We start from the raw sequence: 26,415 nt of genomic DNA, 5'->3' as shown, positions 1-26,415 counted from the left end.
TACTGATATGGATAGCATGGCAGCATGACTGAATGTGTCTTTGAGCTCCAAAAGCCTTGCAATTTGAGGTCTGAGCCTGCATCTAAGACACGGTGGCTCTAGCTTATCAGTGCATTTGCCTTTCCGTATTGGTCCTGTCAGCACACCTTGTCTCCTGTAGTTCAGTAATTATGCTGGGTCATTGAGCTCAGGTCTTTCTGATTACATTTGACTTTGCAGTGGTGCCCTGGAAATGAAGTTACGTAATGTTACGTCAGAGTGCCTTGTTATGCAGCACTGCAACATTTGCATTTCTGCCTTCCTCAGTCTAAGGTTGTGTGGCAATGCTCATCTCTGACATCCATTACATCAGCAGTGTGCCTTGTTAATGTTCTGATTGGCACACTGGCCCAGACCTAGCCTTCACAAAACATTCACAATAAAATTATACTGCTGCACAATACATGGACCAACTGTAACCAGTATGAGTAAAAGTTTTGTTAAAACTTTCCATACTGTCAGCTTTTGCAGCCGAAGTTCAAGGCTTGCTTTTTGAACAGACATCTGTGGACTACGATGGTAAGATGCCCTGAAACGGTGAGTATCCTCTTCAGACACTTTACGTTGCCCCATGCTTTTCCCTTTACACACACATCTGGTCATCTGAATTGACTGTACCATTGTCAGATGTTTTTGCCACATGAGGGCAGACTTTAAATGAAACACACATTGAGCTCAAACCACAGATTCACACAAAATGCTTCACACTCAGAAGTCACCATTCTGCATATATGGCACTGTGAGGGGGAACAACAAATTGGTACTCAGGCATGTGATTATTTAAAACTGTTTGAGTTACTCTTTAATTGTAACCTTGAACCAAAACTTGACAATGCTTTCAGTTGATACTATTAATATTTATAAGTGGGAAATCCCTTTATTGATACCCTGTACTTTATTGGCTTTCTTGTGTTTGGCTTTTGTGTAGTGTAGGGAGTATGCATTTAAATTTAATTGTATTAAACTGATGAAACCAATTTGTATGTAAAGTGATGAGTCTGTGGATGTACTAAAATGTTGTACATAAATTTAACTATGATTAGATATACTGGTTCAGAAGCCATCAGTGTCTTTGTAAGCATTAATTGTTGGAACTGCTTGCTAGCAAGAGTATATGCTAATGAATGTAATGAAACAATGTGCTTCACATTTATCCAAGTGTCATTGAACCTGACATATGTTAATGGAAATACTGATTTCAAGATTAGACAAAATTAAATAATAACTATATTGTTAATTGCCCTTCAGCTTATGAGTGCAAAGTTGTGCACAGCACTACAGGTATCATACAGTGACAGTGCCAACATTTAAGGCAAGATGACATAGTTTCAACCTGTGTGGGGAAACTGTATATTTGATACATGAAGCACTCCAAAAATAACCATATTATGGAGTACAATGAACAGGAGTCAACATGTACTTATTGAGGTGGAAGAACTGTGAGCCCTATCTGCAGCAGAAAAGTGAAGTTAAAGAAGATACACTGATTTAACCAAAATTTTGAGGGACTATTATTTGTGTGATGTTATTTTCATATCTATTTAACTACCATCACAATTGAACTTTATTTATTCTACAATGCAAAAATAAACTGAAGCACCAAAGAAACTGGTATAGGCACGCTTATTCAAATATATAGATATGTAAACAGGCAGTATATGGCACTGTGGTCATCAATGCCTATATAAGATGACAAGTGTCTGGTGCAGTTGTTAGATTGGTTACTGCTGCAACAATGGCAGGTTATCAAGATTTAAGTGAGTTTGAACATGATGTTATAATTGGCGCACAAGCAATGGGACACAGAATCTCTGAGGTAGTGATGACGTGGGAATTTTCCTGTAAGACAATTTTATGAGCACACAGTGAATATCAGGAAGCTGATAAAACATAAAATCTCCAATATTGCTGCAGACAGAAAAAAAATCCTGCAAGAATAGGACCAACGATGACTGATGAGAAGTGTTCAAGATGACAGAAGTACAACCCTTCTGCAAATTGCTGCAGATTTCAATGCTGGGCCATCAACAAGTGTCAGCATGCGAACCATTCAACGAAACATTGATATGGGCTTTCGGAGCCGAAGGGTCACTCATGTACCTTTGATGAGTGCATGACACACAGCTTTACACCTCATCTGGGCCCATCAACACCAACATTGGACTGTTGATGACTGGAAACATGTTGCCTGGTCAAACAAGTCTCTTTTCAAATTGTATCGAGTGGATGGACGTGTATGAATCCATGAACCCTGCATGTCAGCAGAGGACTGTTCAAGCTGGTGGAGGCTCTGTAATGGTGTGGGATGTGTGCAGCTGGAGCGATATGGAACTCCTGATATGTCTAGATATGACTCTGACTAGTGACTTGTACATAAGCATCCTGTCTGATCACCTGTACCCATTCATGTCCATTGTGCATTCGACAGACTTGGGAATCCCAGCAGGGCAATGTGACACCCCACACATCCAGAATTGCTACACAATGGCCCCAGGAACACTCCTCTGAGTTTAAATACTTCCACTGGCCACCAAACTCCCCATACATGAACATTATTGAGCATATCTGGGATGCCTTGCAATGTGCTGTTCAGAAGAGATCTCCAGCCCCTCATACTCTTATGGATTTGTGGAGAGCCCTGCAGGATTCATGGTGTCAATTCCCTCCAGCACTACTCCAGACATTAGTTGAGTCCATGCCACATCATGTTGTGGCACTTCTGCATGCTCATGGGGGCCATACATGATATTAGCCTGGTGTACCAGTTTCTTTGGCTATTCAGTGCATTTGTATGATAAAGCAGTCCCTAAACTTACTATAATTTTTCTGATTTGAGGAGCTGTTGCAACATGTGTTGCAGGCAGTGGGGTCTTGATGGTACATCTAGGAAGTCTACTTTTCAACCCTAACAAGGTATTCAACACCTAATTATCAATTCTTACAAAATACAATTCATAAGAAAATATATTCTAAGACACACACACACACACACACACACACACACACACACACACACACAAAGATGCACCACAAGGGAATTGTCTCAATGGGCAGATGTGATGTTCCTTACAAACAAATGATTACAATTTCAGAAAAAATGGATGATTAATTCAAGAAAAAGAGCTTCACAAATTGAACAAATCAATAATGCGTTGGTCCACCTCTGGTCCTTAAGCAAGCTGTTATTTGACTTGGCATTCATTGATAAAGCTGGTGGATATCATGCCAAATTCTGTCCAATTGCTGCATTAGTTCATCAAAATCCTGAGATGCTTGGAGGAGCCTGCCCATAATGCTCCAAACATTCTCAGTTGGGGAGAGATCCGGTGACGTTGCTGACCATGGTGGGGTATGGCAAACATGAAGACAAGCAGTAGAAACCCTCAACATGTGTGGGAAAGCATTATGAGGCTGAAATGTAAGCCCAGGATGGCTTGCAAGGAGGGCAGCAAAATACAATGTAGATATTGCTGAAGTACTGCTGGGCTGTAGGGGTGCCATGGATGACAGTCAAATGGGACCTGCTATGAAATGAAATGGCACCTCAGACCATTACTGCTGGTTGTCAGGCCATATGGTAGGTGACAGTTAGGATGCTATCCCACCACTGTCCAGGATGTCTCCAGATACACCACTGGTCATCAGGGCTCAATTCGAAGTGGGACTCATCAACGAAGACAATCAATGAGATTCCAGGCCGAAGGCTCTTTTTTGTCCACACTTTATAACATTTGGTACAATGGTGACTTGTTTGCAAACAGAGAAATCTAGAACTATGGTAGATCACATTGCACTATAAGTGACATTTCATGACTCATCAAGGGTGGGGGTAAGTCATATAATTATGTTTGTCAGTATGTACAAAATACTTCACTCCTGTTCAGTTAGCATTACACCATAATGGTAGTAGTAGTAGTAGTAGTGGTAGTAGAAATGGCAGTAGCAGTAGTAATAATGTATGCATTGGTGCAATGTATTCTGTTTCTGGGAGTGGGTTATCTTGAGTCAGAGAGTGAACACATGAAAAGCAAAAGTAGTAACAACAGTTAACTTATACTTCCGGGTTATTCAGAACAAAAATTATTATTTTTCTAGCCGGTGCCAAAAATGTTTTTGTAAACACGTGTATGTGGTAGTTTCAGTTAAACTGTCAAAAGTGGATGCTTTACAGAACCAGTTTCAAAATATGTCATTTAAACAGCATGTATTTGAGAAACTTGGGACTTGATATTTAACTATTGTTACTGAATCAAGGTTTTGAGATGACTCATTGTTAAAAATAGATTCTAAATCATTTTCTGCTTAATTAAACACTTCCATATGTGCTACCTAAAGTTGAAAAGTGTGATCCATTATTTGGTAGTTGCAGATATCTGATTTGCCACTTACCCAATGCATCAGCTTTGCTTAGTTTAAGACATATATGCTGCAGAAAAAAATTGGGCAGCTCGCTGTTTGCCACTTTGACAATTCTTTTAGATCAGGAACACTATCAAATTTTATTCCGACCTTACACTATCCATGATTATGTAGTACTCCTGTTCTTTCTTTAGTGGGAAACAGGGAACCTGAACCTAGAAGACAAATGATAAGAATGTTGATGTGTTTGGCTGACACATGTTAAAATCTCTAAGTAGTTTGGCAATCCATGCTTGTACTGTATAACAAATTTTCTTTATTTCTTGCTTGTATTAAAGTATTGTGCCATAGAGATGCAATAGCAGCTGATAGTTGTTGTGGAATGAAAATGAGAATGTAATGGAAACCTTCATTTGTTTCACAAACGAAATACAAACAGTTATATCCACGTGTTTTTCAACAACTCTTTCAGGATCTTTAAACAGTCTCTTCAATAGCAGTCAAGTATTTTCAACCTATTTCATTGATTCCTCGAAAATTGTAATAATTAATAAAATAACATATAAATTTGAACTTGTACAGAGGTTTTCTGACAGTTGTTCTTCGTATATACTATTTTCACTAGTGCTATATGGTGTAGCCTCTGCCACACACCTCAGTGTGGCTAATGAAGAATAAATTGGATGCATGTGTAGATATCTTGTCTATAAAGTGTTACGAAAATGGTCATTAACAAGCAATATATCAATGGTATGTTAAACCAAGAGATGACCTGATTTCTTAAGCACTTGTTTCATGGCAACAATTTTCTGATAAGTTAAATCAGATTATTCATGAGAAATGATGTTTTTTAAAACATCTCCTCTAAGCTGTATACAATTAAAAAAAGGTTGTCTGTATAGTTAAAAACAGGTTGTTTATAAAGTATGTGGAACAAGTAGAGTCCTGAGCATCCAAAACATTCAGATTAATTTCAAGTATGTTTTCTTATCACTCATACCATTGCTCATGCAGTTTGGAAAAATTCCATATAAGAGTCATCTCAAATAATTTCACAAGGCACCTCGGCCTATCTCCAGTTATCATAAACGAAATTTGGGGCAGTGGATAACTTGTCTCCTGGGAAGCTTTTCTCCATGCATCACTTGTGGTGTTGGAAAGTATAATAGGTAGTTTCGACTGTTCTGGAGAGGAGCTATTGGTCACTCAATGACAAGATTATCAGTGACTTTTATTTTTGAAGAATGTGCACACAAACTGATTTCAAGCTACATTGCTTTTAGAACTTTGAAAACATAACTTGGGAATCATGTTGTAGTACTTAGCAGACCAGTAGATGTCTTTGTCTGGGCATTTCAAAATGAATTTGGTTGGAAACTAGATTATACAGGAGTACCTTACATTACACTTTGCACAATATACTACTATGGGAGTTGCTGGGGTACAGGAGAATGTTGCTTCTAACATGAAAGAAAACAACTAAAGGAATTGTTTTAAGTATATGTACAAGTTTACATACTTGTTACAGTGATATATATGCTCTCCAGGACTAGCAGTGAGAACACTCAAGGCACTCTCCGTGGCTCCATTGGCAGCAGGTCCTACTTCAGCATTGTGGAACAGACGATCCCCTTCTTGGTTTAAAAATGTCATATTGATGCTCACAGCATTTGCTGCACCACAGCCACTATCTCGTAAGATTTGTTGTGCTTGTACAAAATTTTCAGCTGCGAGCAGTGCACGTGTTATGAAGTAGCGAGCTATTAAAATACAAATCAGACAACTTCTTACAGTTTTCTTTTAACAGGAAACTATTAAAACAAAAGTACTGTACTTAGCAGAAGTAAGGGATGCAAGGGTTGGCAACATTATAAATTAGAAAATTAATATTAAAATCATAGAAACTGTGAAGATGAATGAGAGTAATATGTACTAGATAGTAAATGGACATTTCATTAAAGGCATTATTTCAAAACAAACACTGACTACTCTTTGGGTGTTCTAAATAAATATTACAAATTTTGGTGGTTGAAGAGATGAAATGAGCAGGATGAGACCATAAGAGTCAATTTGTGATTCAGGCTATGCTGAAGTAGGATTGCACAGCTTCCTTCAATAAGGAAGCTGTGCAGGGAGAAAAATGTGTATAGAGTATTCACTGCAGTGGAAATTTATGAGAATCATTTTTAAAGTAAGAACCTATTTGTAAGGGAGTTAGAGAAACTGTATTTATGAATCTAAATTGTATCAAAAACTACAATATGCACATTTTTCCACTTTTCAACATAGTCACCATGAACATTTAAACATTTGTCAAGTCATGGCACAAGCTTTTGGATCCCAGCATCAAAGAACTCTGCCATTAATGAGCAACAGTTTCTTCCAACATGTCATCATTTTCCAAATACTTTCCACCACGAAATTTCTTCAGTTTTGGAAACAGATGAAAGTTTAATGGAGCTAATCCAGGGCTGTATGTGTATGATCCAATAATTCCCAATGAAACTTGTCCAATTGCATCTTTATTCTTTTTGCAGCATGAGGATAAGCATTGTCGTGAAGCAGAATGACGCCTGTAGAGAGCAGTCCCCACAGGTGATTTTGAATAGCGCATCTAAGCTTTAGTAAAGTTTCACAGTACCTCTCAGCATTTATTATCATTTCTCTTGGCAGAAAATGTAACAAAAGAATTACTTTCTGGTCCCAGAAGTGGCCATGATTTTCCATGTTGAAAGTTCTTGTTTGAATTTTTGTAGTTCCATTGGGGAGTTTAAATGACACCATTCACTGGATTGACATTTATTCTCTGGAGTGCAGTGCACAATCCATGTTTCATCACCAGTCGCAATGTGACTCAAGAATTTATCATCATCCTTGTGATAGTGCTCTAAAATGGACAAATTGTTTTGTGTTATTCTGTCAACATTTTTGGCACCCATCTTGCACACATTCTTTTGTAGTGACGTTAGGCAGTAAAAATGTGAAAAACTACTGATCTTGAAACTTGTAGAAATTTCTGGTGCAGCTAATCAACAGTGAAGTGCCTATTTTGGAGAACTGTTTCATCAACTTTTTGTGTCAAGTCTTCATTCATGACAGTAGGCCATCAGATCGTTCTTCATCATGAACATTTGTCCTTCCTTCATTAAACAGCTTACACCATTTATGCACATTTCCATCATTCATTATATCTGCACCATAAATGTCAACGAGCTGCCAGTGAATTTCAGCAAGACAAACTTGTTTTGCATTTAAGAACTGAACAACTGAGCACCTTCACAATCGGCAGGATTACTGACTGACATTGCGACAAATGAAGCACTATAGCTATACAAGCAACACTGGCAGAGACATGAAACATAATGGCAGTGTAGTGAGAGACTTGCCAAGAGTGGCCGACCATGAACAGATGTCATGTGACAGGATGCGCGGACATGATGTGCTATCAGTTCTTACTTTAAATATGAGCCTCTTATACAGAAAATGTCCATCCTAAGAGTTGTTAGGTATGTTTTATCTGGTAATTCAGCAGATATTTGCAGTTTTGATTTTTGCAATGTGTATTTTGCAGCCCAAACAAATAATACACATCACATCTTTCATGTGAAACCTGTCGATGGAAAGTGTCAGTTTGTTTCCTGTGACAAATAAAATGTTTTTTTAAAGTAAAATTTTACATGCTCATTTGATAAAGTGAAACCAAATTAGTCTAGTGTGATATATGTTTCTTTGACATTTATTAACGGGAACATTAAAAAATGATGAATAAGCAATACTTTAGCAGCAACTGAGCAGTGTTTATAGTTAAAATTTTGCTACTTGAGCCAGTGTAGTTGGAAAACTATTTACCTAATGGGTACCCACTTTATAGGAATGATGTTCAAACTGTGCACTGCAGGATTTGCATTGTTAGTACTGGTAGTGACATGATGTGCCATCAGGTACTGGTACTGGTGTGGTGATCTAGTGTTGAAAAACAAGCACCAGTGTGAATTACAGTTGTAGACAGTCAACATAGGTCTGGACAAGATGAGCAGGGCTTTACTCATAAAGCTGTTTTATCAAAAAAACACAACAGTGCTGCTGCTTTTCACAAGTATCAACACATTAAAGGAATATGGAGAGGCCCTCTTTCCAAACTGGGGTTGAAGAACATTTGGAGAAAACCAAATCATTGGCCAGTTGTTCCAAACTAGTGGCCACCAAGATCGCCAGATCTGAACTCATGTGATTCTGGCTGTGACATTACTACATGCTGGAGACTGAAGATGAGCATAGCAAGGTAGGTAGCCAACATCCCAACTGAGATATTTTAGGCAGCAGTAGAGCAATCTTTAGTGCAGTTTCATGCTAGACAGATGCAGACGGTCATTACATTGAGCAATGTTTGTAGGCTGGAATGTAAATATGGTAGGCAATTAACAAATTCTACCCTTTCATGTGTAAATTAAAATGTTTCTTTAAAATATTCATTCATCACAAAGTTTCACTGTACTACAATCACTTGTTTTATGTGGGAGCAGTCTCAGGTCACGAAAGTTTTATTATAACCATCCTGCACTTTTGCAGTGACGTTCTTCGTCACCATTTTGCACCTCAAACATTGTTATATACACTTATGTGGCACATGACCACATACTTTTAATGTCCAAGTAGACAATTAAAATTTTTTTCTCAATGCCTTTCATTAAGCACTGTTGGGGTAAAAACAAGGTTGATAGCTGCCCTGTGAGAACTAAAGGCATATTGTTCATCCTTGGTTGCAGGTTTTAGGCCATGTGACAGCAAAATCAAACCTCTGTAGTCAGGAACTTTCTTTGCATTGGTGTTTCTAAATAGTTAATTTATGACTCCCTCTTGCCGTTTGCTGAATATAAATTATATTTCCTTTCCACACTCTTGTGCAGCCACACTATGTACAACAAAGCTGAGAAGCTTAAATTTTGCTTCAATGCTCAGCAGAACAAAAAAGGTATTATTAATTTCGATTGATGCCTGGACAATGATGTTGCCCTTTATGAGTATGATGAACTTCCAGACTGAAATTTAACTGAAAAAAGTCTACTTTATCTTGAGTTTTGTGACTTATGCAGAGGAGTAAGCTGCAAAGAAATTAACAATTCTGCAGAAGCAGAAGCATGTGAAATTGCGAGTAGGCTTGAAGGAGTGGATTATATAACTACTAAAAAACAAAACCAAGACATTGAAGACATTCCAAGATATGTATCAGTTACATAACACTTCAACAAAAATTAAATAACACAAACCAACTACTTGTAAATCATCACAATGCAGCCAGAGTTACCAATTTAGCCTGTTTAATTAACTACATCTTAAATGGAAGTGAACATAAATAACATTCATCTATGTTATGAATAATTTTGGCATTGAAGATGTAACAAATACTTAATCTATGAATATATCAGTACAAAAAAATGCTGTAAAAGGATTGTATTGCTAAAATACACAGGCCAGAAAACGTGTCTCAAGAATTTTGTTGCACAGATCAAGCTGCCAAAGTAACATCACTACTATACAACAGTTCTGAAAAGTTGAAGAAATTAATGAAATTAATTCACTGAAGAACAGATACTTACAGTGCCGGCTGGAGTGGCCGAGCGGTTCTAGGCGCTACAGTCTGGAACCGTGCGACCACTACGGTCGCAGGTCCTGCAAAATCCTGCCTCGGGCATGGATGTGTGTTATGTCCTTAGGTTGGTTAGGTTTAAGTAGTTGTAAGTTCTAGGGGACTGATGACCTCAGAAGTTAAGTCCAATAGTACTCAGAGCCATTTGAACCAGATACTTACAGTAAGGGTCAACATACACGATTAGCAAATGGAATAAGATATGGGTGCTCCCTGTTGCATAGTTACTGAAAAAATGGCATGTTAAGTGAAATCTAATTTTTTGTTACAACTTCCTGAGTGAAAATTTGCTAGATACTCTTGTCATCATGTTCAGTGCATTGGATGTATTCCAGTGAATGTCACTACTGGTTCGACAACAATTTAACTTTACTGTAAAGAATGAAAGAGCACTCAGGCATCAACCTTGGCTACGAATGGATAGTAGAATTTGTGACAGAAATTAATTTTTTTGAATTAATTTCATCACTTGAAGTATCTAGTTTACTAACTTCATCTCTACATCAGTTATCTGCAAGTGAAAAGGAACAACTATAACAATTACTTGCTCATTGGAGGATATCATTAGTGATGCAGAAGACAAATTATTAGGCTATCTAATCATGGGTAATTTTAAACCTGAAGCTACACCAGGTTTTTTCATCTTTCACTCTTTAACACAAATGTTCAAATGAGATTAAAGAAAAAGTAGCCTTGGGATTATATTAAAAAGTCAAAGGATCTATACAAATTACATTGGCAGATGAGTTAATTCATGACTCTGGGCTGCAGACACATTGTGATTAAATGTATCACTGGATTGCACACCTGTCAGGAATTGTTATTTTATTTTTAACGCTACAAGCACAGAGTGTCTTCTGAATGTCATTGTGTGATGGAATGTACAATGGTGACCCCATGGATAGTTGAGAGTTGGTGTTCATACTGTCAGTAAGCACACCCGTGTGTATATTGGCAAAGTGGGATCAGCTAATTGTGTTAGAAAGTGTAATATTTAGGATAATGTGTACTTTGACTTGAAAACATGCACAGTGACACCTATAGACACCAAAGGTCTTACGTGGGTGTAAAATTTAAACCTCAATTTTTGTAGCAGTTATAAATTAAAAACTGAGTCTTAAGTTTGTTGTTTTAGGATTGAAGTCTAAGTTCTTCAACACACTTCTTGTGCTTTGGTGCAGGAAGAGCCTTAATGAGTACATCTACCATCATATCTTCTGTTGGCTGATATTCCAGTTTCACCAGATACTCTTCTAGAGCCTGATGTATGAAGTGATATTTTATACGAATGTGCTTCAACTTTGAGTGGGAAACTGTATTATGTGCTAACTTCTCAGATGACTGATTGTCAGTGAACAGGGTGATGTCTGACAGTTTTCCTTCTCTTTCAGGAATGTTGACAGGTGAATTGCTCCCTTTGCCACAGCTGCTAGGCTCATGTACTCAGCTTCAGTCAATGAAAGAGCAATGGATCTATGCTTGTGTGAACACAGTGAGATTGCTGATCAGGATAAGGTGAATCTGCAGCCCGTATACCACTTCCTCTCAGCACCAGAACTTGCCCAATCAGCAGCTGTGAAACTGAAGATTCCTTCCTAATCCTTGATGTAGGTCACTTTTTTGTCCATGATTCCTTTGAAGTATTTAAGGATTCACTTAGCTGCATGCCAGTGAATAAAAGTATGGCTTTTATTGTACTGGGGTAGCTTATTGACAGCATAGCTTATGTCAGGTTGAGTACTGATGGCAATGTATATCAACGCTGCAACCAGTTCTCTGAATGGGTGATGAGTATAATCTTCTGTATTCATAGCTGTTGCATCCAACTATTTCCCATTTGCCAATGGAGTCCTTAATGGCTTGCAATCATCCATTTTGAACCAGTGTAAAACTTCTGTGATATAGCCACTTTGACATAATGGAAAATCCAGAACTGTCATTTTGACATAATGTAATTTTGTCAACAGTTTGATTTACTTTGATGCCCAGGTAACACCTTATGGCACCAAAATCCTTGACATACTTTGGCAGATAACTCATCCTTGATCTGTTTTGTTCTTTGGGGGTCTGCTGAAGTGAATATAGTATCATCTAGATAAATTAGTACAAAGACTAGAAATTTTTGAACTCTGTCTGCAAAGATGTTTGGATCTGAATTTGAGGACTGCAATACAACAGACATTAGGATTGAATTTAACATGGCATACCACTGCAGACCAACTTGGCATAGCCCATAAATGGCTTTTCTCATTTTGCACACTTCAGTGTTTGGAGTGAGTCTCGTGCCTTCTTGACTATATGAATATCTTTCTTCATATCTTTTAACTTTTGTAAGAATTTGACCCGTGAGTCCAGCTGTTCATGAATATTTCTGTCAGTTTCATCACTGAGAAATTCAGTGGTGATATCCACTGGCTGTGAAAACATAAGTCAAATTTGACCGACAGAGGAATGAGTAGTCAAATGATTCAATTCTTGCAACTGGAGAGAATGTTTCCACAAAGTCAACTCCAGGCCACTAGCTGAATCCTCATGCAACTATTCTTGCTTTTCTCCTCAGCCTCCACTCTTCATGACCTGGACCACATAATTCATCAGCGACATTGACCTCTGTTTTATTTGAAATGAAGTTAGCATCATGTAGTGAAACATCTGATAAATCTACACCTGGCACAGACTGCTGAGCAGGTGTGACACTTGAAGAATTGTTATCTTCATCATATAATAAGTTATTGTCTGGATTGAATTATTGGCCTTTAATGATTTGAAGTCTGTCTTCTTCAGAGCTGTAAAATTATTCATCATCTGATTGTTTGCAGCTTGTATACTTAGTTTATTCTTGAAAAAAATTCATCTCCTATGTGTACCTTCTTAATGCAAAAGCTACATTTTTCCTTTTTTGGTTTTGTTTTGAGTTTTGTTCTGATTTCTCACTGTCACTCACAGCACTTTTTGGCTCATTCATGAAATGTTTACCCAATTTAACAAACATCACAGTGCTCACACTTTCACTGTTTTTCCAAATCCTTGTGCTGTGTTCTTCCAAGATTTTTACTTTTACAGTCTCAACATCTGGTAAATTGTCATAAGATTCTACATTTCATCTAAAATTGTTGTAACTATCTGGAAGACTGTAAAGCAGTGTTGTTGACAATAAACCACCATTTATGATAAGATAAGATCTTATCTAGTTTAATTCATACCTAATGTTATGCAGTGAAGTTCTTTACTTGCCTCAACTCAGGGGAACTGAGGGATAAAACAAAATCTGCTTTTGCTCTTCTGTCTGCTGCTAGTCAAGCTTTGTGTGTATTTTCTGCAGCAGAGAGCACTTCGCCTTCATCAGCCACTGCCGGTTACGATAAGCCTCCAGATATGTATCCCCAAGTGTCATTTTTGATGACTAGTGCTTCAGCTGGTATTTTCCATTGTTGTAATTATTGCATGACTGCATTTTTAGATGAGCTCCATGTGCAGCAGTCATATGCACCATATCTGTTGTGCAAATGTTGTTTTTGCTGATTGCATTACCTGGGCCCATAGCCTATTGGTATGTGGTTTGACAATACAGGTATAACATGTAATTACAGAACAATTTGTAGCACAAGTGCAATGCAGGTAAGATATAACTGAGGTACAGCACAGTATGGAACAATAATAATGCTTTATTTCATGAATAATTACACAGAAAGAGGTACATGTCTTTTCTGTTTGGACACTAAGAACACACAAAGGTCAGTGGTTAAGTCACAGATATTCCACTTTTTGTACGTCATTGATGGATATTGCTGTGAATATTTCAATCCACTTAATGCATAATTCCCTACAGAGAGACTAATATTGTCATAACTATCTGGAAGAATCTAAAGCAGCATTATTGACAATAAATCACCATTATGTCAACATCCATTGCCTAACTTGTCCACAGCATTGAAGAATTCAATAATAATTCACAGTGGTAGTGCGGAGCACTGAAGGAAAGATGATAGTGGGATTGGTGACTGCTTTTGCAGTGGGTAGAATGTGAATGACTGATCGTGCCATGGCTGGCACTTCCATGAGGTATGAGTGGATCTTTTCTTGAAGTTTCGGTAGGTAAGGTATGAGTATTGAACAGTTGGTATGGCTGCAGCTGACGTGAGAAGTGTCCAGTGTGTTCACATGGGACACCAGTGATACAAATGAAGAGACAGGGGTGGGGTGTTTGTAGCAAGGATGCTGGCATGCCAGAGAGACTGATTTGATCAAAGGGAAGGCATATATTGAGGGGAAAGTGTGGTTGACATGATCCAGTAATATATTTGCCGGAGGGAAGTTTGATGGACATGGTCTATCCTGAGACCATTTATGGAGGACTGTGAGCAGTGGGGAGGGAGGAACACAGGGTACCAACACGTTTCCAATTGTGGTTTAAGTCAGTGTAGATGCAGGGCAATCATAGAGTCTGGTGATGTTGTGGCGAATTCTTGATGGGAAGAAATGCTGAGGTTGACAGTGGCAGTTGAAGGCGAATTGCACGAGTGAATGTGGTTGAAAAGGCATCCTCTTGCATTCAATTCCTTCAATGTGTTCTGGGTGCAGCATTGTTGATCATCAACCTGTGGTAAATGTGTAATAGTTGAACACAGAAACAGGTTAACATAGCCAATAGGTTGCAGTTGTCATGTGAAGATTGGCAGTGGGTGGCAGTTGAGCTGCTTGGCAGTGATTTATGCAGAAGAGATGTGGTGATAATATGCTGTACAGTCAGAGAGGTGTGCACAATGATGCCAGTAATAGGGTAGCTGGATGACAAGGCTTGGAATGGTGTACTGGTGTATGTGCTTTGCTCGCTGTGTGCTTGGGGTCGATGACAATGCTGGTGCTGTGTAGAACAGGGAGTTGGTGTGGTCAGAGTTTAGGTGAGGTGGATGTGACCAAGCTTGCATTCTCACTCTTGTTATCATGACGGTTGTGTGTCAGAGGCACAAGCCGCTCACACACCTTGGTGAGGCAGCAGGTTTGTCATTATTACATTGTGGGAGCAACATGTTCTTTGTACGGAGTGCATCCAATAATGCACGGCTGTTGGCGTAGAGTTGGTGAATCACCAGGAGCTCATCAGCTGATGAGGCATATTGCTTGAGTGTGTTAATGGACATATGATTGTTTTCCTGTTGTTTGTCTTGAATGGTCGATGTACTGGGTAGGTTGCAATGTTCTAGGTTCATCCTTAGTTGATGGTCATTGTGTGGTAGCAAGTTGATGTCAGAATTTGGGTCTGACATAGTGTGGTTCATCAAAGGGAAGGAAGCAGGCGGCAAAGTGAAAAATACAGTTCTCGGAAGTGGGACCAGCAGAAGCCTTATGAAACATCCGTCAGAGTCCAAGTCAACAAGATCATGTTAATGTGCACAAGTGGAGACTTGAAGTCCGGTAGCAGTCTTTGTTGGTGGGGTGAGAGGAAGAGATATGCTGCCATGTGGATCACTGAGGCAACTAAAATATTCTTCTCAAATAGATGAACTTGTTGTGGGCACTATCTGTGGTGTCACCGCCAGACACCACACTTGCTAGGTGGTAGCCTTTAAATTGGCCGCGGTCCGTTAGTATACATCGGACCCGCGTGTCACCACTATCAGTGATTGCAGACCGAGCGCCGCCACACGGCAGGTCTAGAGAGACGTCCTAGCACTCGCCCCAGTTGTACAGCCGACTTTGCTAGTGATGGTTCACTGACAAATTACGCTCTCATTTGCCGAGATGATAGTTAGCATAACCTTCAGATACGTCATTTGCTACGACCTAGCAAGGCGCCATTATCATTTGCTATTTATCTTGTGATGCATGTACCGTCAGACCGATGTTCACCAATTATGAATTAAAGTTAAGTATTCCAGTAGTTACTTACGTTTTTTGCTACTATAAATTCCCTTAACTGTTCCAGACCTCACACCAGCCTGCGTGAGCTTAAACGCGTGCCTTTCGGCTTCCTCTCATAGTGGCTTGGCAGTCTTGCCAAGTCACAACACTATCAAGTAGTCAAAAGACAGGTGACAGTCATGCACAATGTTGTCAAAATGCTCCTGCATTGGCACTGTGGCATGTGGGGAGCAATAGTTTGGCATGTGGTCATTTGTTTTGGCTCAGTGAAGATCACTGTGCTGAGGAGCATAAGTGACTTATGTTACATGACGCTGGCAGAAGCACATCCGCTCAGCTGAGGCATAGTCAGTCACATGTTGCGATCTTGTGGGCTGGTAATTAATGGAATTATTCACAGAAAATCGCTAAGTGATACTTACATCACTAGAATAAACAGCGGTACCAGGAAACAGTGTGACAGTCTCGGGGCAGTGTTCATTGAGCCAAACAAGTTTTTAAATGATAAATGTCAGGAGAGAGATGCCTTACACCTCAATAGGTTAGGCTCTATGAATTTCAGTAAAATAATGTATCAGTTTCCTGTGCTTTTTAGGATTTCACACATGTCTGAGAAAGACGTGTGAAATCCTAAAAAGCACAGGAAACTGATACATTATGATAGGAGTGAAAAAGCAGAGGTTGAAATGGAAAATAAAAAGGATAGGCACCAAAGAGGAGATGCACATGAAATCAAAGTCAAAAACAAAAATGCTCTACTGATGCTCTGGAATATCAGCAGCTTAACAGCAGAACTACCAAACCTTAAATGCTATAAAATAGGTGAAGTTAAAATTCTACTTTCAGATTGTGTAACTATGAAAATAATCTGTTTAAATGAACACTGGCTGACAGAAGATTATTTACAAGTTTTAAATAGAATAAATAATTTTAAGGTAGCTAGCATCTTTTGTAGGAGTTGTTGTTGTTGTTGTGGTCTTCAGTCCTGAGACTGGTTTGATGCAGCTCTCCATGCTACTCTATCCTGTGCAAGCTTCTTCATCTCCCAGTACCTACTGCAACCTACATCCTTCAGAATCTGCTTTGTGTATTCATCTCTTGGTCTCCCCCTACGATTTTTACCCTCCACGCTGCCCTCCAATACCAAATTGGTGATCCCTTGATGCCTCAGAACATGTCCTACCAACCAATCCCTTCTTCTGGTCAAGTTGTGCCACAAACTTCTCCCAAATCCTATTCAATACTTCCTCATTCGTTACGTGATCTACCCATCTAATCTTCAGCATTCTTCTGTAGCACCACATTTCGAAAGCTTCTATTCTCTTCTTGTCCAAACTATTTACCGTCCATGTTTCACTTCCATACATGGCTACACTCCATACAAATACTTTCAGAAATGACTTCCTGACACTTAAATCTATACTCGATGTTAACAAATTTCTCTTATTCAAAAACGCTTTCCTTGCCATTGCCAGTCTACATTTTATATCCTCTCTACTTCGACCATCATCAGTTATTTTGCTCCCCAAATAGCAAAAGCTCATTTACTACTTTAAGTGTCTCATTTCCTTATCTAATTCCCTCAGCATCACCTGACTTAATTCGACTACATTCCATTATCCTCATTTTGCTTTTGTTGATGTTCATCTGATATCCTCCCTTCAAGATACCATCCATTCCGTTCAACTGCTCTTCCAAGTCCTTTGCTGTCTCTGACAGAATTACAATGTCATAGGCGAACCTCAAAATTTTTATTTCTTCTCCATGGATTTTGATACCTACTCTGAATTTTTCTTTTGTTTCCTTTACTGCTTGCTCAATATACAGATTGAATAACATCGGGGAGAGGCTACAATCCTGTCTTACTCCCTTCCCAACCGCTGCTTCCCTTTCATGTCCCTCGACTCTTATAACTGCCATCTGGTTTCTGTACAAATTGTAAATAGCCTTCGCTCCCTGTATTTTACCCCTGCCACCTTTAGAATTTGAAAGAGAGTATTCCAGTCAACATTGTCAAAAGCTTTCTCTAAGTCTACAAATGCTAGAAATGTAAGTTTGCCTTTCCTTAATCTTTCTTCTAAGATAAGTTGTAAGGTCAGTATTGCCTCACATGTTCCAGTATTTCTACGGAATCCAAACTGATCTTCCCCGAGGTTGGCTTCTACCAGTTTTTCCATTCGTCCGTAAAGAATTCATGTTAGTATTTTGCAGCTGTGGCTTATTAAACTGATTGTTCGGTAATTTTCACATCTGTCAACACCTGCTTTCTTTGGGATTGGAATTATTATATTCTTCTTGAAGTCTGAGGGTATTTCACCTGTCTCATACATCTTGCTCACCACATGGTAGAGTTTTGTCAGGAATGGCTCTCCCAAGGCCGTCAATAGTTCCAATGGAATGTTGTCTACTTCGGGGCCCTTGTTTCGACTCAGGTCTTTCAGTGCTCTGTCAAACTCTTCACGCAGTATCGTATCTCCCATTTCATCTTCATCTACATCCTCTTCCATTTCCATAATATTGTCCTCAAGTACATCGTCCTTGTATAGACCCTCTATATACTCCTTCCACCTTTCCGCTTTACCCTTCTTTGCTTAGAACTGGGTTTCCATCTGAGCTCTTGATGTTCATACAAGTGGTTCTCTTATCTACAAAGGTCTCTTTAATTTTTCTGTAGGCAGTATCTATCTTACCCCTAGTGAGATAAGACTCTACATCCTTACATTTGTCCTTTAGCCATCCCTGCTTAGCCATTTTGCACTTCCTGTCGATCTCATTTTTGAGACGTTTGTATTCCTTTTTGCCTGCTTCATTTACTGCATTTTTATATTTTCTCCTTTCATCAATTAAATTCAATATTTCTTCTGTTACCCAAGGATTTCTACTAGCCCTCGTCTTTTTACCTACTTGATCCTCTGCTGCCTTCACTACTTCATCCCTCAAAGCTACCCATTCCTCTTCTACTGTATTTCTTTCCCGCATTCCTGTCAATTGTTCCCTTATGCTCTCCCTGAAACTCTGTACAACCTCTGGTTCTTTCAGTTTATCCAGGTTCCATCTCCTTAAATTCCCACCTTTTTGCAGTTTCTTCAGTCTTAATCTACAGGTCATAACCAATAGATTGTGGTCAGAGTCCACATCTGCCCCTGGAAATGTCTTACAATTTAAAACCTGGTTCCTAAATCTCTGTCTTACCATTATATAATCTATCTGATACCTTTTAGTATCTCCAGGGTTCTTCAATGTATACAACCTTCTATCATGATTCTTAAACCAAGTGTTAGCTATGATTAAGTTGTGCTCTGTGCAAAATTCTACCAGGCGGCTTCCTCTTTCATTTCTTAGCCACAATCCATATTCACCTACTACGTTTCCTTCTCTCCCTTTTCCTACACTCGAATTCCAGTCACCCATGACTATTAAATTTTCGTCTCCCTTCACTATCTGAATAATTTCTTTTATTTCATCATACATTTCTTCAATTTCTTCATCATCTGCAGAGCTAGTTGGCATATAAACTTGTAACACTGTAGTAGGTGTGGGCTTCGTATCTATCTTGGCTGCAATAATGCGTTCACTATGCTGTTTGTAGTAGCTTACCCGCATTCCTATTTTCCTATTCATTATTAAACCTACTCCTGCATTACCCCTATTTGACTTTGTGTTTATAACCCTGTAGTCACCTGACCAGAAGTCTTGTTCCTCCTGCCACTGAACTTCACCAATTCCCACTATATCTAACTTCAACCTATCCATTTTCCTTTTTAAATTTTCTAACCTACCTGCCCGATTAAGGGATCTGACACTCCACGCTCCGATCCGTAGAACGCCAGTTTTCTTTCTCCTGATAACGACATCCTCTTGAGTAGTCCCCGCCCGGAGATCTGAATGGGGGACTATTTTAACTCCTGAATATTTTACCCAAGAGGACGCCATCATCATTTAATCATACAGTAAAGCTGCATGCCCTCGGGAAAAATTACGGCCGTAGTTTCCCCTTGCTTTCAGCTGTTCGCAGTAACAGCACAGCAAGGCCGTTTTGGTTATTGTTACAAGGCCAGATCAGTCAATCATCCAGACTGTTGCCCTTGCAACTACTGAAAAGGCAGCTGCCCCTCTTCAGGAACCACACGTTTGTCTGGCCTCTCAACAGATACCCCTCCGTTGTGGTTGTATCTACGGTACGGCTATCTGTATCGCTGAGGCACGCAAGCCTCCCCACCAACGGCAAGGTCCATGGTTCATGCGGGGGTTTGTAGGAGTAACAAATCTCAAGGAGGTTTCTGCATTCTGGTTGCTTCTTCTGTAAGCTATAAAGTAAGAGTAGATTTAAATTATTTAAATGAAAAGAGTGTGTTTGAGAGTTGCTCTATAGCTTTTAACTTAAATGTGTTAGTTGACAGCTGTGATTCCAAAAAAAAAAATTTCATTACTCAATACAGAAACCTGATTTCAAATTAAACTTTTTTGAAAGTACTAGAAAAAACAGCAAATCAGTAACCTGCATTGATAATATTATTACAAACTATCAATTTGAAAATGAAAACAATCTCTGTTTAGACCTAGGTATTTTCAGTCATTCAGTTCTTTTTGTTGAGCTCCCAAAGACAGATAAATTAAAGCCTACAGAAATGTATATTAAAAATGAATTACAGCAAAAGACACGTGGATTTATGCCACAATAAACTAAATACTGCAAGCTGGCCCGTAGACCATTACAGTTCAAGCACCATAAACTATGACAAATCCTTAGTTTTTTTAAAAGGTGTTTAAGGAAACTTCCCTTCTCAGATCTTGGCAAAAGAAAGCAAGCAGTAAACTTATGTGGATTGCACTTGGAACAATAATTTCTAATGCTAGAAAAAGGGAACTACTCCGCAAAGAGTTACAATGAAACAGAAATCCTGACTGTGTTATGTATGTCAATCACTATCATCTGTATTCAGGAATGATGTAGTTGCAGCTAAAAACTGGCCAATAATACTTTCATCCTCCAACATCATACTAAGACAAAGACAGTTGTTCAGTAAGAATTAGGAACCAAAGTTAAGAATTATGAGATTTCAAAAATAAGATTTGAAAATGGTACTGTAATTAACCCTGTTCAGATGTCAAATTGTTTCAATGAATTCTTCTTAAATGTAGTAATGTCAGACACAGATTTAGCAGCCAATCAAGACAATGTAAATTTCATAAATTTGGAAAACAATCCAAGCACATTTTTCAAACAGTTAGAAAAAATCACCCAATGGGATGTGGAAAATGAAATTTTGTCTCTAGAAACCAAAATCTCATTTGGGTGGAATGAAATACCCACATCTGCAATCACAACCACTGTCAGTTAGATTAACCCACATTTTCAGTAGGGATGCTTTCCAAATGTATTACAATAAGCACAGATAAAGCCACTATTCAAAAGAGGATCGACAGAAGATACAAGGAATTACACCATATCTCTCTTCTGATGGTACTTTCTAAAAAGTGTTTTAAAAGATTGCAGCAAAACAAATTCAAAGATTTCTTACAGCAAAAGGCATAATTTTTAAAAACCAGTTTGTATTCCAACAAGGAAAATGCATTGTACATGCAATCAATGAGTTAACTCGAAAGATACGCCCCTCATTAGATAGGGGTAGAAAGGTCACAGGAATATTCTGTGATCTGACAAAAGCTTCAATTCAGTGAACCACTCTTTACTTCTATACAAATAATTACATATATATGGACTGAGAAACACTGCTTTACAGTGGTTCATCTCTTACTTGACAGATAGGAAACAAAAAGTAACTATAACTTCAAATTTGAGAAATTACTCCTCAGATTGGAAAACATTGGTCGAGGAGTCTGACAGGGTTCAATATTGGGTCCCTATCTATTCCTTTGCTGCATAAATGATTTACCACTTCCTACTGATGCTCGTTCTGTTTTGTTTGCTGATGATACATCAGTTCTAATTGAAAATGAGGTGGAACTATGAGAAAGAACTATGGAAATGAGGAAGAACTATGGAAAGTGTCATAAATACTTTAGAGAAACTCGAATCTTGGTTCCATCAAACTGAAACTAAATGTATCTAAAACAAAAAGGAAGCAATCTGAAGCTAAATTAAGCAAAGCGAACTAAAAGTAACTTGCAATGATCAGGGCATCACAGAAGCAAAGCATGTGAAATTCTTAGGCTTAAATCTTGACAAAAATTTACATTTGAAGGCAGAAACAGACTGCCTGGTAAACAAACTCAACACATATCTTTTGCAATGTATATATTGTCAGGTGCCACGAGCATAAACATCAGAAAGAAAGTCTGTCACTCTTGCTTTGAGTCAATTATTCGTTATGCCATAATCTCCTGGGGAAATTCGGCAAATGTCCTGAGACTCCTATTATTAAAAAAAAGTTAGAAACATGTGTGTTGCTGAATGACAGATAAAATGTTGACCATTGTTAAAAAATCTAAAAATACTATCTGTTGCTTCCCTTTACATATACGAGGCATTGTTGTTCTTACATAAAAGTCAACATACACTTAACTCTTTCCATTTTGACCACAATTACAGTACTCACTACAGAGAGAATCTTAAACTGCCAACACACCATTTAAAACACTATGCCTGAACACCAGAGTATATGGGGTTAAATATTCACAATAAAACAAAAGGCACTAATACATTTATCATCGAATTAGGTTCACTGAAAATATTACTCTATACCTGTCAGGTGGAAAAGTGTTACCATTCTACTGAAGAATTCTTTGAGGACAGTTTTAGAGTTTGAATAAGGAAATTATACCTTTACTTTTGTACACTGGAAACTGTAGTATGTAATCATGTAGCAATATCTTAGAAATATATATAAAATAATGTAAAAATCCTGATATGCCTCCAGTACATCAAATCAACAATGATCTGAAATGGTATGTTATGAGGTGAATAAATCTATCTATCTATCTATCTCTGTTCAAGATGACACACTGTGTCCTGTTTGCTAGAAACTGTTCAATCAAATCACACAGTTGGTCTGATATTCCATATGCTCGTATGAGGCACAGTCAAATGAAAACAGGAAAGTTGCCACAATGGACCATGGAATCATTCTGTTCCAAAGGAGTCACCACACTCTTAAGACATTTATCCCATTGGGAGAAAAGACAATCAATTACTATTTCACAGAACACAGTTTGTTGCTTATGGATCCACAACAGCACCCACTCTTGCACTTCCTCATCTAACTGAAACCAACATCCATGCATGTCTTTCTTCAGATCACCAAAGATGTGAAAATCACTTGGTGAAAGATTTGGGCTGTACAGAGGATTTTGTGGTGTTTCCTACACAAACTGCTGAAGAATAGCTTTTGTCCGATTGGCAGTGCAGGGGCCAGCATTATCATGAAACAGAAAGTTTCCGTCTGACAGCATTTCGACAGCCTGAGGGCAAATGGCAAAGCCAATTGTGAAAACAACACACATTCCCCTGACATTGTCCCCCCCCTCCTCAAAAGCTGTTCACACAGGTTCTGGTAAGGTCATGATGACCTACTTCATCAAATGCAGGGCCCTCTGCTTGTCGAGTTCATTGAGTTTGGAATCACAATTCATGCACAGTGCTGCAAAGAGACTTTGCAGAAACTGTGATTCATCACAAAGTCAAAACACTCAGAAGTGCTGTTGGACAAGATCATCCAATCAGACAAAGCCTATGCTTCAGTGATTTGGTTGGAAAATACTGCATCATCCTCTGTACAGCCCGGATCTTTCCCCATGTGATTTTTGCATCTTTGCTAAGCTGAAGAACGATACATATGAATGTCAGTTTCAGTCAGACAAGAAAGTGCAAGAGTTGGTGCGGCTGTGGGATCTCCATCAGGAGCTGACTGCATTCTACGAAACGTCTCCCAGTGAGATAAATGTCTTAATGTGTGTGGTGATTCCTTTTGATTGGAACCATTTCATGGCCCCATTGTGGGAGGTGTTTGGTTTTCATTTGACTACCCATTATATTTTGTTCATTAGATGGCAGTGTAGAACTGTATCAAATGCCTTCTTGAAATCAAGAAACATGGCATCTACCTAGGCACCTGTACTACTGCTTTCTGGGTATCATGAACAAATGACGCAAATCTTCAACAAGAAGTCAAAACCACACAGATATCATCCATGTCCTCCTTACTAGAGTCCTGGACTGCAGATCGATGAGAAGGGCAGATCGATGAGAAGGCTCACTTAGGGATCTTGAAACTGCAATGCAAGGGTCTACCTTTGACACTCACGAGAGTGAAGAGAACGTGACAGCATGACCTGAATGCAAGAATTCTCCAGCACTGCCATACAGATGAGCATTGACAGGATCTAGAACTTCTGGAACAGTGGATCACTATTTAATCAGGAGAGGGAGAAATGCCATTAGCTGTGCTGCATGCAGTGTGGAGTAGCAGCTAGTGTCTCTGGCTGGCATGCAGAAGGTCACCAGTTCAAATCTAATTATCAGCAAATATTTATCATTCGGTATTTATCATTTCTAGAAGGTTCTCAAAATTTCTTATGTTTGTAATGTTCACTCATTTTTGAAAATTCAATGTTTGTACAAATAGCAGTGCTCTCATCCAAGACGTCAGTTCTGGCCTGTTTGAATGTTGGTGTCCACAATTAGCGTGCTTTCAATGCTATGTGTTGGACTTCATTGACTACCCTACTTTCAGATTTGTTACAACATGACAATATATATCAACAATTTTCCTTAGAATGTCAAACATGATGAAACAGTACTGTTTGCTGATGATAGTAACATTCTGATAAAATAAGTGATGAGTCACCAAATGTTCTAAACAAAGAACTGAAAAAACACTCATGCATGTATGTAGATGGATAGAAAACAACAAATTAACTTTACTAAAAAAAAAAATCGGTATTAGTTTCCACATTAGCTTAGACACTAGATCAATATATTTTGCATATGTTCATTCTATAATTAGTTATGGCAAAAGCTTCTGGGAAACAAATGAGCAGAATATAGAAACAGTCTTTAAATTACACTAAAGGGCTGTACGAATTATAGCCAATAGTAGCTATAAAATTCACTGCAGAGAGTTGTCTAAATCTACAAGAATCTTGACTGTCCCATATGAATACATTTTGCAAACAGTGATCTCATAAAAAAAGACACTGACCAGTACCCAGTGAACAGATCTCTACACGAGCATGGAACAGATCCAGAAACTACTTACATCTCAGAAGGGGGGGGGGGGGGGGGGGACCTAAAATAGTGTGCTTTATAATTTAATCAAATAATACAGCCAACTCCCACAAGTGATTAAAGATAAAAACAAAATACATGTCTTCAAGAATAACCAAAAAATTATCTGTTAGAAATGTGTTTTATACTTTGATGTAAATAACTTTTTCTTGCACATGAATCTTGATTGTTTTTGTAATTCAAGGCTTCTTTGTATGGAATTAATACAATATGTTATTGTTTTCTTGGGAAAGCAGATGTTAAAGACTGATAGAAATCCATCTATAAACACAGTAAATTTGGCAAATCTAGGATGGAATGTAACAATATTATGAAAAGGATAGTCACTACTCACCATATAGTGGAGATGCTATTTCGTAGATAGGAACAACAAAAAGACAGTCCAGAAGTGAGCTTTTGGCCAACGAGGCCTTTATCAGAAATAGCCAAAACACATAGCGGCCAGAGATTGTGGTCATGTGTGTGTGAGTTCCATTTGCATAAGCGTGTGTGTGTATGTTGTCAGTTTCTGATAAAAGCCTTGTTGGCCGAAAACTTACTTTCTGACAGTCTTTTTGTTGTGCCTATCTGTGACTCATGATCTCTGCTATATGGTGAGTATCAACTACCCTTTTCATAATACTGTCACAGTAAATTTGGAATTGACATCTGTCACATTACACGCCACCCCTCCCACCTTCGACAGCTTCCTGAAAGGCTGCCTCAAAACTTTATGTTGTCTGTTCATTAATTAATCTAACTGTTTCCCATGAAACCATTTCATTGGAATCAGGTAAATCAAATAGTATGGCTAGTTGTGCAGAATGGTCAGCGAGGCCAGTCACTACTGAATAACATTTACATAACTACTTGAATGTTCACTTGTAAATATGGTGTTTGTTAGTGTGCTGCTTTCCTATATAACTATGGCAGGAAAATTACAACACAACTCAGACTGTAAATTGTAAGTAATTACCAAATCATTTCTTTTATCCAAATATTTCATAAAATTAATATTAAAACCTTGACAGACCATCTTGCACTTTCTTTTACCTGCTAGGTGACATAATAATTCTTGTAATTCTCTTCAAATGTATAGATGGAATATGCAGAATTATTGACAAATGTCTTTGTTTCTTATCTGGCCAGGGCATTGCCACAAGGAAAACAGCATCTCTGGCTGCCCAATCATATGAGACCAGCTAACTCGCTGATTTGAGCCCAAGCAACCATGATCTCATTCTGATTCTCAGTGAGTCAGATCTAAATGACATTTTCCTTA

General features: G+C 38.5%; 1 protein-coding gene across 4 annotated transcripts in view; it reads right to left on the bottom strand.

Annotated features, from left to right (window-relative positions):
* Positions 1-26,415, bottom strand: part of LOC126186823 (uncharacterized) — a 298,174-nt gene that overhangs the window by 13,652 nt on the left and 258,107 nt on the right. For all 4 annotated transcript variants that reach the window (XM_049928246.1, XM_049928247.1, XM_049928245.1 and 1 more), the window contains exon 7: positions 5,918-6,158. In XM_049928246.1, the coding sequence (XP_049784203.1) occupies positions 5,918-6,158 (241 nt within the window). The remainder of the gene's footprint in view (positions 1-5,917; positions 6,159-26,415) is intronic.

The sequence above is a fragment of the Schistocerca cancellata genome, chromosome 1, assembly GCF_023864275.1.
Source record: "Schistocerca cancellata isolate TAMUIC-IGC-003103 chromosome 1, iqSchCanc2.1, whole genome shotgun sequence".
Classification (NCBI taxonomy): domain Eukaryota; kingdom Metazoa; phylum Arthropoda; class Insecta; order Orthoptera; family Acrididae; genus Schistocerca; species Schistocerca cancellata.
This window is presented reverse-complemented; position numbering and strand designations above follow the sequence as displayed.